This window comes from Bos javanicus, chromosome 3 (assembly GCF_032452875.1).
Source record: "Bos javanicus breed banteng chromosome 3, ARS-OSU_banteng_1.0, whole genome shotgun sequence".
Classification (NCBI taxonomy): Eukaryota; Metazoa; Chordata; class Mammalia; order Artiodactyla; family Bovidae; genus Bos; species Bos javanicus.
The window spans coordinates 116,024,214-116,044,660 of record NC_083870.1 but is presented as its reverse complement, the minus strand read 5'-3'; the positions used below and the strand labels follow the sequence as shown (position 1 = coordinate 116,044,660).

General features: G+C 47.0%; 1 protein-coding gene across 1 annotated transcript in view; it reads left to right on the top strand.

Moving 5' to 3' along the window:
• The window catches only part of IQCA1 (IQ motif containing with AAA domain 1), a 187,887-nt gene extending 170,121 nt beyond the window's left edge, over nucleotides 1–17,766 (top strand). Inside the window, 3 exon segments of the mRNA XM_061412712.1 lie at nucleotides 4,055–4,232; nucleotides 11,039–11,277; nucleotides 17,172–17,766. Coding sequence (XP_061268696.1) covers nucleotides 4,055–4,232; nucleotides 11,039–11,277; nucleotides 17,172–17,297 — 543 coding nt within the window. The 3' untranslated portion in view covers nucleotides 17,298–17,766.
• The last annotated feature ends 2,681 nt before the right edge of the window (nucleotides 17,767–20,447 follow it).

Here is a 20,447-nt window from a genome sequence, read left to right as displayed (position 1 = left end):
AGAATAGTCTTTTCAACCAATGCTGCTGGGACCATTGGATTGCCACCTACAGAAGAATGAGCTTGGAGCCCTACCTCACACAGTTAACCAATAATGCCTCATGGGCCTAAAAGAAAGAGCTATGCCTATAAAACTCTTAGAAGAAAACGGAGACATGCATCTTCGTGACCTTGCATTAAGCAGTGGTGTCTTGGACAGGACATCAAAAGCACAGGCAACAAAAGGAAGCTTAAACTGAACCTCATCAAAGCTAAAAATTTTTTGTTGTAAAAGAAATCATCAAGAAAGCGAAAAGACAACTCAGAATATTGGCAAATCATTTATCTGACAAAGAATCTGTATCTAGAACATATAAATGACCCTTGCAAGTCCACATTACAAAGACAAATAACCCCAGTTTTTAAAAGGCCAAAGATCTGAATACACATTTTTTTCAAACAAAGTATACAAATGGCCAGTAAGCACATGAAAAGATGCGAACATCATTAGCCCCCAGGGAGATACAAGTCAAAATCGCAACGCAGTACCGCTACACCCACGAGGATGGCTGAATGAACAAAACTAAGGAAAATAAACAATCTCAAGTGTTGGCAAGAGTCTGGAGAAGCTTAAATCTGCTCTCTGCTAGGATTGTAAAATGGGGCAAATACTTTGAAAAACAGTCTGGTATTTCTTTAAAAGGTTAAATGTAAGAGTGACCATATGACCTAGCAATTCAAAATAAAAACATTAGCACGTACGAAATCCTGTACACAAATGTTCATCGTGGCACAATTCAGAAGAGCCAAAAAGTAGAAGTAACCCAAATGTCCATCAACCGATGAGTGGGTAAATAGAGTGTGGCATAGCCATGCAGTGGGTATCGTTCAGCAATTGAAATACTAAAGCATACCACAACATGGGTGAACCTCAGAAATGACGTGCTAAATGAAAGAAGACACACACACACATATTGAATGATTCTATTTATGAAATATCCAGAATATGCAAATCTGTAGAGAGAAAAAGTAGATTAGTGATTGCCTAGGATTGGGAAAGGAAGTTGGGGAAGAGTGGGCAGTGACTACAAATGGGTGAGATCTTTTGGGAGCAAGTATGAAACTGTTCTAAAATTAATTGTGATGATGGTTGCACAACTCTGTGACTATGCTAAAAGCCACTCAGTCAGGCATTTTCTTTTTTTACTGTTTTAATTTTATCGGAAGCATATGTTTTGAATAGGTGGATTATACGGTATATGAATTATATCAATAAAGCGGATCTATACCTTATCAAACCAGTCAATCCTAAATGAAATCCTAAATATTCATTAGAAGGACTGATGTTGAAGCTAAAGCTCCAATACTTCGGCCACCCGATATGAAGAGCTGACTCATTAGAAAACACCCTGATGCTGGGAAAGATTGAAGGTGGGAGGAGAAGGGGATGACAGAGGATGAGATAGTTGGATGGCATCACTGACTCAGTAGACGTGAGTTTGAGCAAGCTCCAGGAGATGGTGAAGGACAGGGAAGCCTGGCATGCTGCAGTCCATGGGGTGGCAAAGAGTAGGACACGACTGAGCAACTGGAAAACAACATACCATAATAATGATATAAATATAATAACATATCAGTTCAGTTCAGTCTCTCAGTCGTGTCTGACTCTTTGCGACCCCATGAACCGCAGCACACCAGGCCTCCCTGTCCATCACCAACTCCCGGAGTCCACCCAAACCCATGTCCATTGAGTTGGTGATGCCATCCAACCATCTCATCTTCTGTTGTCCCCTTATCCTCCCACCCTCAATCTTTCCCAGCATCAGGGTCTTTTCCAATGAGTAGGCTCTTCGCATCAGGTGGCCAAAGGATTGGAGTTTCAGCTTCAACATCAGTCCTTCCCATAAACACCCAGGACTGATCTCCTTTAGGATGGACTGGTTGGATCTCCGTGCAGTCCAAGGGACTCTCAAGAGTCTTCTCCAACACCACAGTTCAAAAGCATCAATTCTTCAGCACTCAGCTTTCTTTATAGTCCAACTCTCACATCCATACGTGACCACTGGAAAAACCATAGCCTTGACTAGACAGACATTTATTGACAAAGTAATGTCTCTGCTTTTTAATATGCTGTCTAGGTTGGTCATAACTTTTTTCCAAGGAGTAAGCATCTTTTAATTTCATGACTTCAGTCACCATCTGCAGTGATTTTGGAGCCCAGAAAAATAGAGTCAGCCATAACATAATATAATAGTAATAGATACTTTAAGCCTCCTTTGCAGCTCTCAATTGCTGTAGGCCCTACACAGGAAGGGAATTGGTGGGTCAGCGGGGAGCAAGACCCCCGGCACATCCCCCTGAGAGACAGGACCCCCCGCCGCCCCGCCCCTGCTCCACAGAGTAGGGGAAAGAGCAAGGTTCTGGAGTCGCCGCTTCCGTCCCGGCAGCCAGGGTCCCACTCCTGAACTCTGAGCAGGTCTCCAGACCGCCTCATGCCTCAGGCCCACATCTCCCCGGTGAGGGTGGGAGCAAGCCCCTCTGATGGGCTGCCTGTGAGGGTTAGATGAGAGAGCCCGCGCCAGGCACAGAGCAAGAGCCCTGGAGCCCTGCGGTCGGTGCTCCCGGTGCTGTGCGTGCAGGCTGGGCATAAGCGATGAGCAAGGCAGGCAGGCATGGAAGTGCAGCTGCCCTGTCCTGTGGTCAAGGCAGGCCCCAACCCAGGTCCTGCTTGGAGCCAAAGTTCCTGCAGCTTCCCGCTGGGCTGTGTTCCTAAGGGCCCCTCGGCTAGGGTAGTGCTCCTTCTCAGCCTCTTATGGTCTTTTCTCTGTGCTCCATGAAACTGGGCCCTCCTGCTGGTCACATGGAGGAAGGAAGGAAAGACTCAGCCCTGGGGCCCCTGCTTGGCCAACAGCCCCTCCTCTCCCCTCCCCCAGCTGACACCCACCCTGCGGGCTGCATGCCAACCCTGACCCTCCAGCCCTCTGCCCAGCAGGCTGGCTGTCCCCCAGCACACAGTGGCCTTGTCCCCAAGGCCCTGCAAGCCATACGCAGCTCTGGCAGCCCCATACCCCCTGGGCCTCCAGTACCCTCCACTGTTCGCTTTTATTCCCAAGGATGGAATTTATCACGTGCTCCCTCCCTTCCCTAGGCTTCCCCAGCCCCTTCCGGCAAACCTTCGTACAGGGCTGTCTCTCAGCCTGAGGGTGCGGGACTCACAGGACAAACCTCAGGTGCCCTCATCTCTGTAGAGGACCTCACAGGTGCTGGGGGGCGGTTCCAGGAAACCCCAGCATAGGTGAGATCTTTAACTCCGTGTCTAAGTTGTCCCTGAGCCAAAGGGGAGCAAAAGAGGCCCAGAGTATGCTTGGGCATCTCTGTGGAGGCCCCCCACCACCCTTCACCACTTCCTCTCCTCTTGCTGCCCTGGTTGAAGGCTGGTGTGTTGCCATGGCAACGTGGCCAAATCTGCTCACCACTACCGCCAGGCCGGAAGTCCTCCTCCCTCCAGTGCCTCACATCTTGCTCCTGACCCTCAATTAGTGCGGAGGCTGTACTGAAATAAGACAGCTTCGGACTACATCCAGACTGCTTCAGAGAGAAGTGGTGTCACACTCCGTGTCACGGGGTGTTTTCAGATCTGAGATCCGGGACCTTGGATCCTCATTGTCACGGCCATCAACAAAGGAAGTCTTGGGTTCACCTGCAAAACAGCTCGGAGGAACGCACCAGACCCCATTGTCAACCCCAGGCAGCTTCCTTCCGCTTGGAAATCCACCCGTTTCCCATGCTTAGGGCTAAGATGCTAGAACGTTCGGTCAGGTGCTTCCCTCCTTCCCCCTGTCCAAATCTGAACACCAGATTTGAGGAAAGGAAGGGCCAGCAATTCAGACCACACCAACCAGGAATCACGTCCTGAGACCTGGCCCAAGACACACTCTAGGAAAGTATGGCCAGCAGCCCTGAAAGCACATTAGTAAGGGCATCCCACGGTGCGTCCGAGGCTGAACTTTCTTTAGCTCTTAATTCTGTTTTCTATATGTGGGCTCATTTTTTTTTTTCCTCTCTGTTTCTCCCAGATGGAACCTAAGCGCCTGAAAAAGCAGCTTCCCAAAATGCTGAAACTCCTGAAGCCAGACGACAGGATTCTAATTGTGGGGACCACAAAGCGACCTTTTGATGCGGAACTTCAACCTTTCTGCAAAGCTTACCAAAAAATTATTTTGGTTCCCAGACCAGACTACGCTTCCAGATATGGCAAGTACCCCCTCACCCCTTCCCGTGTGCAGCCAGCGAGGCTGGGCCATCCGTGATGGCCGTGCTGTCGTGTGGGGCCGGGAGGGTGGCCTTCATCACCCAGGAGCATCAGAAGAGGGCGTGAGGCCCAGTGTGCCAGGGTCAGCCAGACTCTGAGCTATAAACGCAAATACCAGGTCAGAAGAGCAAAGTGTACACCTCTGTTCTGTTGTTAACATGATCGTTTTTCCCTGGACGATAAGAAACTGGACTGCTAAGTCACTTCAGTCGTGTCCGACTCTGTGTGGCCCCATAGACAGCAGCCCACCAGGCTCCCCCGTCCCTGGGATTCTCCAGGCAAGAACACTGGAGTGGGTTGCCATTTCCTTCTCCAATGCATGAAAGTGAAAAGTGAAAGTGAAGTCGCTCAGTCGTCTCCGACCCTCAGCGACCCCATGGACTGCAGCCTTCCAGGATCCTCCGTCCATGGGATTTTTCAGGCAAGAGTACTGGAGTGGGATGCCATTGCCTTCTCCGAAGAAACTGGACAGGGATTAATATTTTGAGCCCCGAGGGAGACAGAAGCCTCGAGGGTGTGAATTTTCCTTCCAACAGGTAGAGTCGGGTCCCTCATTTTGTCCCCATGGTGGTGCTGCCTTTCTCATCCGGCAGCATTTCTTTTCCAATCTTAAAATATTAGTTCAGGAGAACGTTGATTGACTTACACGCTAAATACAATAGCTTACTTTTTTCCATTTTTTTTTCTTGAACAGACAGATTCAAAATCCACATTTTTGGAAATCTATTATTAACCGGGAACCGTACCAACCAGGGACCCTGGGAAACAGGGCAGTGAAATGGGGAAGCAGGGTGAGATGTGGGCTCTGAGCAGACCTGGGTCTGATCCCAGCTTGGCCCCTGGATCACTGATGACCTTGACAAGTTGGCTGACCTGAGCCTCCCTGCTCTCTCATCTGTAACGTAGGAGAACCGTGGAGTTCGCAGGGCGGTGGTGACCCTTCTATAAGATGGCTGGAATGCCCAGTACCATCCCAGCCCCCCAAGAGCACGGGTAGAGGTGGAGGAGAAGGGGAATAAGGTGCTGATGGTTGTCGTGGAGGAGGAGGATTTCCACGGCTGGGTGGTAGATGGCTCGGGAGCCGGCAGTGGTGCTGATGGGGTCTCCACGTCTCTTGCTGTGTGACAGCCCTCCCCAGGGGCTGGAAACAACAACCTATGCCTCTTGTGGTTCTGAGGGGCCACTGGGTTTGGCTGGGGCTTCCCTCCCCCCGAGGTGTTTCATGACAGCGACTGGAGCTTCAGTCATCTGAAGCCTGGATAGGCCTGGACATCCAAGACCGTTCCCTCCGTGACTGGATGAGCTAGAAGCTCAGCTGGGGCTGGGGGACCAGCTCTCCATTCCCCATGGCCTTTTGCACAGCACCCAGGTCCCCAAAATCGCATCCTGAGAGCACACGTTTCAAGAGATTCAGGAGGAAGCTGGATGGATTCTTGTGACCCAGCCTCAGAAGTCACACAGTCATCTTCACCACACTCTGCTGGTCAAGAGAAAGTCCCAGGGCCAGCTCAAGGTCAAGGACAGTGGACGACAGAGGCTGTGGAGGTCAAAGCACAGCTCACTGAGGGGTCATCTTGGCCAGCCATGGTGGTGGTGGCGGTGGTGATAGATCTGGTTTAGAGGTGGTGATGGTGGTGATGGTGTCTCGGACATGGTGGTGATGGTGACTGCAGTCTGAGGATGGTGGTCATGACTGTAGCCTGGGGGTGAAGGAGATCCTGGTGGTCACGGTGGTGGTGGCAAGAGAGGAGATGGAGCTAGCGATGACACAGCAGCAATGGTGAGCACTGATGATAGTAATAAAATCTACTAGGTCAGACTTGGTTTCTGTTAATCCTTCACAGTAGCATCACCAAAACAGAGAGGCTATATGTTTCTTTCTGGTTGTTCTTAAGCTCCTGGCTAATGCGATTTGCTGAAAGAACAGCCCTTTATTCCCCATACATGAAAATCTCTTAGCTTATTAGCCACTCGGTTTGCAACATGCAGTCATTTCTATCTCCATAAACTGTGGTCCAGACTTCATAAATCAGTGTTCTATACAAAGCACGGGGGGACTTTGGATGCAGTTATCTCTCCATCATCTAGGGGCTTCCCTGACTTCTGGGGCCTGCAAGCCCTCCACTGGACCCTTTGCAGCCAACCAGCATCAAAGGGAGAAAAAGATCCTCTAAATGATCTCTCAGGAGATTTTAGGAACCAGACCCAGATGGGGCCCACAGCACTTCTACCCACGTTGGCCAGAATGATTTACGTGATCTCAGGTTCAAGGGGACAGGGCAGTGTAGTTGAGCTCAGGAGGTGGGTGGGCACCAGCATTCTCTGCCCACCGTGAGTCACTGCAGAGGACTCCTGGCTCCCAGCTTCGTCAGAGCTTCCCCACTCCTGTTAGCATCTCTCTCTCCCTGTCTCTCTGTGTCTGTCTCTCTCTCTTTCTCTGCATTGTATATATATTTTAAGCTATCTTAATGGAGTAAAGTAGTGTATTATTAATTTTCAGGAGCCAGAACTTTATTCTTGACTTTGGTTGGATTCAATAGTTTCCACTGTTTGACAAAACCAGAGGCCCTTTAAAAATGGAGCTATTGATGTCTAACGAGGACAGTTGTGCTCTTCTGATGAAGTGCCAGGCCTCTCTAGGGACTCAGATCGTGTGACAGATTCCAGCCTGAACCCCCTCCCGCAGCCACGTGGGACAGGAGGAGGAAGCGTCCCTTCACCTGCGCGCAGATGATGAACCCGCAGCAGCGGCTGTCTTGGGCTCAGGGCTCTGTCCGCTCAGCCACATGCATCTCACGTATTTCTTTGCTGGTGGGTGATTTGTTGAAGCCGCCATTCTCACCAACATCATAAACACTGCCTGTTTCCTCCAGTGACCTTGAAGTTATCATAGCCACACTGACTGGGACATCTATCTTAAAGAAAGACTATTCCTGTCTTTGCAGTGATCAAAAATGGTCTCTCACAGCCCGTAAAGCCTGGCCTGCAAATTCATAACTTGGGCCCTTGCTTGTCCATCTGTTTGCAGGAGGCAGAGCGCTGGAGGTGTGTGGAACAATCACCATCCAACTTCTCCAATTCCTCCAGGCGGGGAGGGGGCAGGTGATGGGGCTGAGAAGCTAAGGGTAGATCAGCCGGAGGAAACACTGTCCTTAAGGTTTACCAAATATAATTCAATATCTACCTTCTTTCCCCAAATCAAGCTGTTTCCTTCAAAATGTCTCTGCAAAGAAAATCCACCCCCCCGGTTGATGAATGCCGTGTCTAGTCCCCAGAAATCCCTTTGGGCTTCCATCTCTCCACGTTCCTAATGCTCTGCCTCCTGCCTCTCTTCCCTGGGGTCTGTTCCACTAATAACCCAATCCATCACAGGCTCCCCACCCTGGACCCAGCATCTGCTCAGAGGAGTCTAGCTCGTGTCTTTCGATTTTTCTGGAATTCTAGACTGCAGAGTCCAGAAGCTCATCCAAATCATATTATTCAGCCTCATGTGCTTGTGCAAGACCCCAAATGAAAATGAATTTTAAGAGATGGTGTCCTCTCCCGCAGTCAGGATGCAATCAATTTGGAATGGCAAAAGCAGAGTTGTTATTGTTCAGTTGCTCAGTTGTGTCTGACTCTTTGCGACCCCATGGACTGCAGCACGCCAGGCTTCCCTGTCCATCACCAACTCCCAGAGCCTGCTCAAACTCATGTCCGTTGAGTTGGTGATGCCATCCAACCATCTCATCCTCTGCTGCCCTCTTCTCCTCCTGCCTTCAATCTTTCCCAGCATCAGGGTCTTTTCCAATGAGTCAGTTCTTCGCAGGGGACCCAAAGACCAGATTCCTTTCAGTCTAAAGAAGGAGAAGGGGATGTAGATTAGCCTGAAGAACTGAGAAGCCCTCGGCATCCACGAGAGGAAAACGAAATACAGCACTGGGTGCAGAGAGCCCCTTGGCTGCCCTCAGCCCTCGAGACTGAAGCTGTTCTGGGTCCCAGTCTGGAGTGTTCTCTGGCTCCTCAGCTTTAGGGGTTATCACCTGTGCCATAAGATGCGTTCCCTTTTAGCTTCCAAGTCACCACTCAGACCTGTTTGCACAGTTTTTAGAGGTTATGAATGTGGACAAGACAGACTAGATCCCAAGGGGTGGTGCGATGTGGTGGTGGTTGTTGCTGTGTATTTTTACCACGGGTTGTTTTCTGATCTGTGACAGTTGTATTTAGATAAGGGTAATCGTTATCTGCTCCAGGGTCTTTACATAAATATGCTCAGAAATACTCTTGTTTATTTTGTGTTAGCTTTTATATCAATCGTTGATGTTTTAGTGAGCATTAGAAAACTTTGGTACAAAATGCAGTGTTGTTGCTGTTAAGTCACTCAGTCGTGTGTCCGACTCTTTGCGATCCGATGGACTCCCACCAGGCTCCTCTATCCATGGGATTCTCCAGGCTGGAATCTTGGAGTGCACTGCCATCTCCTTCTCCAGACGGTCTTCCCCACCCAGGGATTGAACCCATGTCTCCTGCATTGGCAGGCGGGTTCTATACCACTGAGCCCCCTGGGAAGCCCCACAAAATAGAATGACTAATAGTAATTACAGAAATAGCAGTAATAAAGCTATAGAAATCAAAATGCCCACTGTATATCAGAACGGTTTCTTCCAGTTGCTGTCTATACTTTCTTGTCCTTATTTCTCACAGAAGCCTAAGGATTAAATCTTTCTACTTCTATTTTTACAGGTAACCTTAAGATGACTTCAAGTTTAAATAAACCCCCTAAGGAAGTAGCAGCGTAGACGCAGGGGGTAGATGCTGCTTTAGGTCAGGTTGGGGGCCCCTGGAGCCCTTGCAGGCTTCACTGTGGCCTCAAGCCTCGATGGCTAACCTTCCACAGCTAGAAGATACCTCAGGCCCCATGGTAACATATCCCCCTTGCCAGCATCTCCGCTCACCTTGGAGCCAAGGATCCCCCACCAAGGAGGATAGAGAAATAACTTGAGGCCCCAAAACCAGACTCTCTGGTGTGGGTCATAGTTCTGTCCCAAGTCGTTCTATTCCTCAACAGTCACTGGAACTTTCATTTCACCTGGTATTTAGGGGTCAATGTGTTTGGATGATGTAGTCATTCCACACCCCTGACAGTGCTCAGATCATGCAGGAATCTTCATTTATTAAAAAACTGTCTTTAACCTTCCTCAAAGAAGGTCAAAACTCTTTAGAGACATTTAGCCCAGCCTTCACCGTGCCAGGGCTGGCTCTGAGATGGACAGTCTTGTCCCTGCCCAGTCCCATCCTCACTGTCTGGACAGAACTAACACTTCACAGTTCAGTTCAGTTCAGTCACTCAGTCGTGTCCGACTCTTTGTGACCCCATGGACTGCAGCACGCCACACCTCCCTGTCCATCACCAACTCCTGGAGTTGCTCAAACTCATGTCCATTGAGTCGGTGATGCCATCCAACCATCTCATCCTCTGTCAGCCCCTTCTCCTCCTGCCTTCAATCTTTCCCAGCATCAGGGCCTTTTCAAATGAGTCACTTCTTTGCATCAGGTGGCCAAAATGTTGGAGTTTCAGCTTCAGCATCAGTCCTTCCAATGAATATTCAGGGCTAATTTCCTTTAGGATGGACTGGTTGGATCTCCTTGCAGTCCAAGGGACTCTCAAGAGTCTTCTCCAACACCACAGTTCAAAAGCATCAATTCTTCGGTGCTCAGCTTTCTTTATGGTCCAACTGTCACATCCATACATGACCACTGGAAAAACATATCACAGCGGGTCTCAATTTATTTCTGTAGAATCTCTCTTACAGAATGGATGTAGTGTTCAAAGTGTTATGTCTCGAATGTTGTGTGGGAGACCATCCTGTGTCTAAGGTTAAGAAGCACCAGGGATTATTTCTTAATTCATCTTCACAGCATCCCGTGTCTCAAGTGGAATCTCCCGGTTACCCAAGGTCCCACCAACCCAGACAGCAACAGGGCAGCATTCAGTAGATCTGTTCATCTGTGCGTGGTTGCCATGGTTGGGGGCAGAGAGTATGGCTCTGCTCAAAGGACATGTTCTGCAGTGTCATACGCCCAACAGGAACCAAGCCCTGCGAAGCGGATGGAAATCGGACTGTGTGCTACAGTTCTACACGTATAAATCACACATGAAATGACCTTTCTAACTCAAGTCAAACTCCTACTGAACCAAACATCATACATTTCCAGTTTTGGAAGATTTTGAACATCTTCGAAGTCACCACCCTAAATCTCTACTGACCTTTTTTAAAAAGTTATAATTGGAGTGTAATTGCTTCACAAGGTTGTGTTACTTTCTGCTGTACGAAGTGACTGCTAAATGTATACATATATCCCCTCCGTCTTGGACCTCCCTCCCACCCCTCCCCACCCCTGCCCACACGTCATTGCAGAGCACCCAGCGGAGTTTGCAGAGCTGTACAACTGTTTCCTGCTAGCGATCTGTTGTATTAATACACATGATAGTGTATACTGACCCTTATTAAACGTTTTGTCAATTCACAAGGGATTGAGGGATCTGTAGAACTCAGGGCCATCGATGTGCATGCCTTGTGGGTGAAAAATCACTTGAGGCAAAGTGTTTGGTTCTTTGGCCCCATGCTCATTTGAATTACAAATTGGAGCAGACCGCTGTGCTCTCCTTTCTTGGAGAGAGGCAGGTTTGTCCCGGGGACTGGGTTAACCCTGTTTTCTCTCTGCTGACTCTCATTCTCTGTCTTTACCATCGTCTTGGACACAACAGTTCTGTGGAAGGAGATCATTCAACGACACGGCGGCGTCATCACAGACACCCTGAGTGTCAGTTGCCTGGCGAAGATCACCGACGGCTTCACGCAAGGACACATTGTCCAAGTGGTGAAGGAGGTGCTCACGGAGCGGAGAATCCGCCAGCAGTCCCACAAGCCACTCACTGCCCTCGAGTTCATTGCCTCTCTCACCAGCATGAATCCTGTCTACCAGGAGGAAGAAGACAGCTTTAAGGTAAATGCAGCGCATGTCTCAGCAACAAAGGCTTGTCATACACGACACCGCCACCCTCCTCTATTCATGTATTTGGACTCTGCCATATCCAGTGAAATTTGGAAACGTGAAATTTGAGGTCCACAGTGTCTTCTGGCCTTAGCAATAAAACATGTGTCTTCTAAATCTTAGGAAAATTGTGATCCGTAACCTTATAAGTGAAAGTGAAAGTCGCTCAGTCGTGTCCAACTCTTTGAGACCCCATGGACTATACAGTCCATGGAATTCTCCAGGCCAGAATACTGCAGTGGGTAGCCTTCCCCTGCTCCAGAGGATCTTCTCAACCCAGGGATTGAACCCAGGTCTTCCGCATTGCAGGCAGATTCTTTATCAGTTGAGCCGTAAGAGAACCTTATAAGAGAACAATCAAATTGCAGAATTGAGTAGCAGCTTCAGAACTATTGGATTTGCGCGCGCACACACACACACACACACACACACCTGTTCTCATTGGTTTTTACTTTCACAGTTCACATAACGGAACAGGTTTTGCCTGGAGAAAACCATTCCCTAAACAGTGTACTTCCAGCCAATGCTGGCTTGTGTCATATGTGCCTGGGTTCACTTGTGATAGGAAATCACGAGAAGATTCGGCTGGATTTAGTTTTCTGATTTTTGAACACATTCTGAGATGTTCACAGAATTGTTTTCTTCCAGGTCCCTCTGCTATAAGAGGAAAAGAACCAGCCACGAGTGAGGTGCCTTCTCCAAGCACTGTCAGAATTACACCCCCTCACCCTCACCCCCCAAGGCCCAGGCCAGCAGGCGCCCCTTCAAACCCTTTTCATAGCAATGAGCACCATTGAGTTCTCTTTCTGGACCTGAAGGTAGTTTTCTTGGCCAACTAGGAATAAAAAGAAGGGAAACTGTATCCATGAAATTATATCCATCACCATCTTGGCCATTCAGTCACCAGAAAGAGTTGGAATTTTCGTTCAGACCTCTCATCTTTGATAGCCTGCCTGGGATTAGGGAAATTCCCTCTACAATGGGTCATGTTTCCACCAACTCTAGAAACTGTTCCCCTTCTGCTTTGCCACTGATGGGTCAATGAAGATGAAAAATAGTCACCACACTGATTCCAAAAATACTGGTCTGCACACGAGTTGACAGACTTTTTCCTTAAAGGGCCAGACAGTAAATGTTTTAGGCTTCAAAAACTACGTGGTCTCTGTCCCAACTGTTTAACTCTACGTCCTGCCTCAAAAGTGTCCAGACGCAGCAAATAAATGAATGGGTGTGGCCGGGTGCCAATGAAACTTTATTTGCAAAAACAGACAACAGACCAACTTTGGCCCATCAGCCACAGTTCCCTGATCCTTGCTCTAGAAAAGTCAGAAGAAATATTTACGACTCCAAGTTGAAGTTTTTGCCAGCGTCTGAATTATACTCCCTAACTATTTAAACCTTGTTAGTGCTGACTGCAAATATTAATCCTCTTCAAGCGATATATCCTTGTTAGAAATCCCCAGGTTATTTCTCCTTTGTAAAATGACAATGTCCTTCCCTATTTTGAGGAAGTAGGTTTGAGTGTTTTCTCTTAGCTGGGTTTTTTACTGTCTGAAATAATCTCTAGAAGCTTTCTACCTGTTACAGGTACTTGAGATACAGTGACTAGAATCCATCGTATTAATCCAAAGAAGGAAATACTGCCATTTTATAACCTGGGGTGAAAACGCATATGTTTCTTGCATCTGCTTCTCATACTCGTTTTTGTTGGGGTTTTTTTAACTTCAAACTTTTTATTTCGTAGTGGGGTGTAGCCGATTAACAGTGTTCTGATAGTTTCAGGTGAGCAGCGAGGAGACTCGGCCATACAGATACGTGGATCTTTTCTCCTCCAAGCTCCCTTCTCATCCAGGCTGCCACATAACACTGAGCAGAGTCCCATCATGTTCGTTTTTCAAAGGAACTAAATCATTTTACCACCATCATCACTTACCCACCCGCCCCATCCATTTCCGCTTCCTGTCTTTACTCTGGGATTCACCCAGCACCTGGCCCCAGCTAGACGTTCAGTTAACTTGTTGAGTGGGAAATGGATTGAGCAGATGGATAGATGGAATGACACTGTCACTCTTCCAGATAATGAGATTTGCGTGGCTGTAGATGCTGGTAACCAGGTCTATCATCGTCACCCTGAGAAGTTCCACCTAACTGTGCTGCTAACAGTGTGTCAGACTGAGATCTTTCTTACAGGTTCTCCAGACACATGTACCTGCTCCGTGGACGTGATGGAGAACATACTGAATGATAAGAATGTAATAGTCATAACAATGTTAGCTAATACTGTTGTGACTATTAGCCAGGCACCCTATGAATTCAGACCTCACCATTGCTCTATTTTGCAGATGAAGAAACTGGGTTATAGTCAGTTTCAAACAGGTCTACACTCGAGTCCTTGGAACCTGGGAATTTGTCAGGTTGCATGGCAAAGGGGAATTCAGATGGAGTAAGGCTGCTAATCAGCTGGCCTGAAGACAGATCACCCTGAATTATCCTCATGAGGCCAGTGTACTCATAAAAATTAGAAGAGGGCATCAGAAGAGAAACAGAAAGACGGCCGCATGAGGGGTCACTGGACCTCCAGGTAGCCCAGCACTGCCGCCCAGAGGCGGAGATGAGGCCACCAGCCAGGAGGGCAGGTGGCCTCTGGAAGCTACAAGAGACAAGGGGATGGATTCTCCCCCAGAGCTCCAGAAGGGAATACAGCCTGCAGACACCTTGATTTTAGCCCCATGAGACCCCTTTTGGACTTCTGACCTACAGAACTGTAAGATATTAAGTGCTTTGTTTTAAGCCACTAAGTATGTAGTAATGTGCTACAGCAGCCAAAATAAAACAACCAGAAAAAGAAAACCACAAGAGGACTTGTTCCAGGTGACACAGCTTAAAAGGAGCAGAGCTGACGTTCAAACCTTACTCCGAAGCCAGTGCCATTGAACGCAGTCCATCCTGTGTCTCAGTAAATTAGTTGTCACCTTAACTGCTTGGCCACCTCACCTTTCGTTGAAAGGTAAGCCAAAGCTAAAAAAGAATGACAAAATCCCCAAGTGCCAGAAACAAAGATAAATCTCAAACACAGGGACAGCCAGATGCATGGCATGTAGCATAGACAGAAATAGGAATAGAAAGCAAAAAGGGTTAGGAGTCGTGGCAGATAACAATGACAAATCTGCTGCCTCCATGACTAGATGTTTGACGTCCCAATACCACCAAGGAGCATCCTGTAAGACTTCTAAACATCCGGTAAGACCTGGTTCTGAATGTGGGCTTAGAGAACACATGGAAGCAACTTCAGCACTGCTCAGGAACGGAGGCATAACGAGAGAAAGAGGCCAAGACAAATCTGAAAATCAAAATTCCAAAACATTTCAGAAAATCTAGTGCTGAGTACAATCTTCAAACAGAGATTGTTAAAAGACAATAGTTTAAACAAAAATCTAATTACGTTAGATTTTAATCCATTATGTTAGATTATATTAATATAATTAGATTAGTATAATGAAACCATAACTTCCATTAGAGAAACATACAAAGGTTTGAAACAAAGATGGGCAGAAATGAAGTAAAAACAGATAATTATATCAAAAAAAAGCCCACAGAAAGCTTAGAAATGAAAAATATAGTCACTAACATAAAAAGTCAAAAAACAAAAGAGATGTGAACGCCAGGCTAGAAATGGTCAAAGAACAGATTAGTGGAATGGATGATGGTCCTAGGGAGCTCCCTCAGAAAGCAGCACAAAAAAATAAACAGGTAAAACCTATAAATGGCAAGTAACAGCCTTTGAAAACATTGGCACCCAGATAATAGTTTTGGAAGAAGAGAGGAAATACCAGAGGAATGATTATTTGAAGAAATACTTGCTAAGAACTTTCTTAACTTGAATACATGAATTCTTAGATTAAAAACAAATTCCACATGCCCAGCCGAATGAGTAAAACAGATCTATATCTACATACATTATTGTCAAACTGAGAACAAGATGACAAGCCAGTCTTATGATACCAGATTACCTGCAGAGAAGCAGTGGGGAAATTAGACGTCTCCTTGGCAACAATTAGTACCAGAAGAAAGTGAAAGCCTATCTTCAAAGTGCTGAGGAAAAATAACTGGCTGCCTAAAATCTATATCCAGCAAAACTAGCCTCCAGGGGATTCTCAGGAATCAGAGTAGTAAAGAATTCTCCTGGCAATGCTGGAGACGCAAGAGACACAGGTTCAATCCCCGGGTCAGGAAGATCTGCTAGAGAGGGAAATGGCAACCCACTCCAGTATTCTTGTCTGGAGAATCCCGTGGGCAGAGAAGCCTGATGGGCTACAGTCCGTGAGGTCACAAAGAGACATGACTGAGCACACAGCACACATACTTACACACAAACCAGCATCCAAGAGATGGAAGAAAATACAGGCATTTAAAGACAAAGACTGAGACAGTGTCCTACTCACACCCCTTCAGAGATAAAATTGAAGAGGCTCATGACCTACCTACAACCCCAGGAATTCTTTTTTGGGTATATGCCCCAGAGAAGCTTTCTAATATAAGCTTTCTCATATATATTAAACTTGTGAATTTCAACAGCATTCATAATGACAAAATATTGAAAATCACCTCTAAGTCCGTCAATAGGAGAATTGATAAATAATGTTTATTATAGTCATTTAAGGGCTTCCCAATAGCTCACTGGGTAAAGAATCCACCTGCAGTGCAAGAGACACAGGTTCAATCCCTGGGTTGCAAAGATCCCCTGAAGGAGGAAATGGCTTTCTGCTTGGAAGAAAAGCTATAGAAAAGCCTAGACAGCATATTAAAAAGCAGAGACATTACCTTGCCAACAAAGGTCCATCTAGTCAAAGCTATGGTTTTTCCAGTAGTCATGTATGAATGTGAGAGTTGTGTACCATAAAGAAAGCTGAGCACTGAAGAATTGATGCTTTTGAACTGCGGTGTTGGAGAAGACTCTTGAGAGTCCCTTGGACTGCAAGAAGATCCATCCAGTCCATCCTAAAGGAAGTCAGCCTGAATATTCATTGAAAGGACTGATGCTGAAGCCGAAACTCCAATACTTTGGCCACCTGATGCGAAGAACTGACTCATTGGAAAAGACCCTGATACTGGGAAAGATTGAAGGAAGGAGGAGAAGGGGCCGACAGAGGATGAGATGGTTGGATGGCATCACCGACGCGATGGACATGAGTTTGAGCAAGCTCTAGGAGTTGGTGATGGACATGCAGTCCTGGCCTGCTGCAGTCCATGGGGTCACAGTCGGACACCGCTGAGCAACTAAGCATAAACACAAACAATAGTCATTTAATGAAATACGACTTCAGAGTTTGCAAGCCAAAGTGTTTCTCAGATTTCAAATATAAGTGAAGGTTGAGAAACACGTCATTACAGGGCCAGTTGTGATTATTGAGTGCTTTTGGGATCTTCTGGCTCCAGTGTTTCTGTCTTGTTTTCAACAGTCTCCCTCAGAGTGTTTGAAGCCCTCCCAAGGTTCACAGTTGGTCATCAGTCCAGCTGATGGTCTTGTCTGAACCACAGGGAGCTACTCACATTACCAAAAAAACCTCGGTAACTTGGGGTTAGAGCAAGACCCCCAGGAAGTCAGGTGACTTAGTGGGAAGGGCTCTTGGTTTGACCTGGCAAGTAGTCTCTCTGTTAACTCTTTAAGGTGAAAGTTTCAAATAGTGTAGAAATATACAAAACCACTAAGAAAGAACATACCTTAAAAGCCCAGTGTTTAATGGCTGCTTGCCCCCTTCCTTTCAGCAAGCTTGTCTTTATTTTTAAGGGCATACCAGTGAATTCATGTCATTTTCATATTTTCCTAAACATCTGTTTGATTTCAGGACTGGTATGCCAAGACCCCTATGGGTAAAAAGCGAGCCTTGGCATTAACAGGAGGTAACAAAGAAAATGAAAAGGACAAAGGAAAAAAGGAGAAGAAAGGGAAAAAGGAGAAAAAGAAAAAGTAATGCCTTTCTGAGGAGCCGGGGATGCGGGTGTCTCTGACTTGACAGAGGAGATTGACCATTGCCCATCTGAAGACCCGCATTGATGCCCCATGCCCATCAGCCTTGCTCCCACTCAGGTCTTCATAGGTTGACCACCAAGTTAGCTGTCCATAACAACCACTTCTACAGCTTGTAACTGTTTCTTAGCCTATGTAAAGTTTGTATATAACCCAAACTTACTCTTCACATACTCCACAATCTCTCCACAAGTTGGATACTTCATCTCAACAGTACTAGTTGCCAGATTTAAATGTTGATAGTTAGAAAATATTCTAATTTGACAACTAGTACGTTCAGTCTGTCATTGATATGACTAGGTTTGTAGTAATTCATGTATACCATATATTATCTTGCACATATTTTAATAAATTAATTCTTTGCTCTATTCATATACTTTAAGTAATGGAATAAAAACTTTTTCTTGAACTGACTCTAATTTGGTTGCTAAAGCTAAAAAAGGATTTTTAAATTAATGATTTCAATCTTCTGACTTTAAAGATGGGGAGGCTGAGACCCAGGGCCACAGAGCTAATATTTGGAACACGGAGGCTGAAGTCGTTGCCTCAGTTCCCAGGTGACTGATCTTTGGAGCGCTGGAGCACTGGCAGCCCAACAGCTAGATGAAAAGCACAGCATGAAAATGGAGTAGGCACTTCCCCGGCAATCCAGTGGCCCTGGGTTCAATCCCTGGTCGGGGACCTAAGTGCCCGTGAAGTGTAGCCAAAAATAAAATGGGATAAGAATTGTAGAAGAGAAATGCTAAACAAAGAAGTAAAACAAATGCTAAGGAAAAAAAAGAAGTAAAGAATAGAAAGATGAGGGTCAAAGATAAGTTTCAGTTTTGTAAGAACATGAATGCCTACTTGGTAGAAGACAGTAAGCGACCCACTTCTAAACTGTGAGAACACAGAGGAAGGAGACAAGCTGAGGTGGGGTAAACTTAATTAAATTTAATTCAAATTAACTGTTGCACAGTGTGGGGCTATGGCACAGAAAGTTCTACAATCTCCTTCTCTATAGACCCAGCTTCGTCTCCAGGCTTTCCCGAGATATTCAATGGGTTAGATCTTTAATGCCCAAATCGGGCAGTGGTTCCCAGGCATCTTCTGGCCATCAGCATAGACCCCTCAGCCTGCGTCTGTACAGGACATGGGCACAGATTAGGAGAGAAAGAGACAGCCCCGGGCCCACATGCACCAAGTCTGCTCTGTATGTCTCTGAATCTGTTCTCTCGAACAAACCACTTTTCCAAGTTCACCGCCATAGATTCGCCAAAGGAACCCCGACTTCAGCCGTCAGCCTGTTGGCCCCTTAACCACCCCAGACCATGTCTGGCCAAGGCTCCAAGAGGCCTGAGGGGTGGACAGACTCCCCACTCTGAGCCCAGAGAGCAGGGAAACCTTCATCTCTCCAGGGTGAGTCCCCTCTTTTCACATGTCATGGGAGCAAATCCTTGGTTTTGATCCCAGACGAGAACTTCAAGGCTCTGGGGTTTGGTGTTCATTGCAAATAATAGAATCCAAGTTATAAAGCCATGAGAATCACTACATCATCGTCCACTGGCCAGCTCATCAAACCGTAAGGGATGCATGTTTAATTTATTTTTACTTACTTTTTGGCCACACCATTCAGCATGCAGGATCTTAGTTCCCCAACCAGAAGTCAAACCTGTGCTCCACGCAATGGAAATGCAGATTTTTAACCACTGGGCCACCAGAGAAGCCCCACAATCCATGTTTAAAATCTGAGGTCTTCCTGGGAAAATGATGCAGCCATGTGCTACAACCCCTGTTCTTACCTGATGCAGAGAAATGACAGCCTTGACTGATGGGAGGAAAGGAAAATAAAAGCATGCAGAGGGGGGAAGAAGGAAGGGACTGTGGGAAGGAAGGACAAACAGACACTTCTGAGCTGGGGCCTGAGCTGTTCCTGGGCCTGATGTGACAATTTGCCCCTCCTGAGCATGTTCTTAAGTGAAGGAGACAGTAATGCATGTCATTAACCCTCATTAAAGGAGCTTCTGTGCAATGAAATCTGACTAAAGTGGAATTAAAGCTCTCGGTGGCTCTGCCCTCAGCTTGCCCTGTTTTTGGACCCGGAACGACTGCGGGCTAACTCAGCATTCTTTTGAGCATGTTCCTGAGACTGTCCATCCTTAGACACCTCCGTCCAGAACTAGAAGGTTTAGGACACCCTAACGCTGAGGCTTCCCAGGTGGCAAAGATGCTAAAGAACTCACCTGCCAAACCAGGAGACACGAGTTCGATCCCTGGGTTGGGAAGATCCGCTAGCAGAGGAAATGGCAACCCGCTCCAGTATCCTTGCCTGGGGAAGCCCGTGGACAGAGGAGCCTGGTGGCTACAGTGCATGGGGCCTCAAAGAGCAGGACATGACTGAGCACGTCTGCAAAGTTCAAGTGCACAACGCTCGGAAACTATTTTCGAGGTTCTTCCTAATGCTCCATCATGTGTGATATGAAGACAGCAACTGTGGGTGGTGTCACGTGGTTATTTCAAAGGGCGACACTAGCTTCAGCCACTCGTGACTTCAAGGGGCCCAAGCTACTTTTGGCTTCTGGTGCCCTTGCAGGTCTGAAGATTTTAAGAGAAGCATAGATGATACTAACCCACTCCAGTGTTCTTGCCTGGAGAATCCCAGGGATGGGGGAGCCTGGTGGGCTGCCATCTATGGGGTCACACAGAGTCAGACAAGACTGAAGCGACTTAGCAGCAGCAGCAGTAGCAGCAGATGATACTAACAAGCACAGAGAAACCACAAAAGACCAATGGGTTTGAAACCAAGAGGGCAGCTACTTCAACAGTAAGGTTTGGAAAATCAAAGGGATCTTGACCCAAAATATGTCTCCCTGCACCACGAGGCTTCCCAGGCGACACTAGTGGGAAAGAACCCACCTGCCAGCGCAGGAGGCAGACGAAGGTTTGATCCCTGAGTGGAGAAGATCCCCTGGAGAAAGGAATGGCAACCCACTCCAGTATTCTTGCCTGGAGAATCCCATGGACTGGGGAGCCTGGTGGGCTACAGTCCACAGGGTAGCAAAGAGTTGGACACGACTGAGCAACTTGGCACCATGCACTGTTAGAGTCACTCATT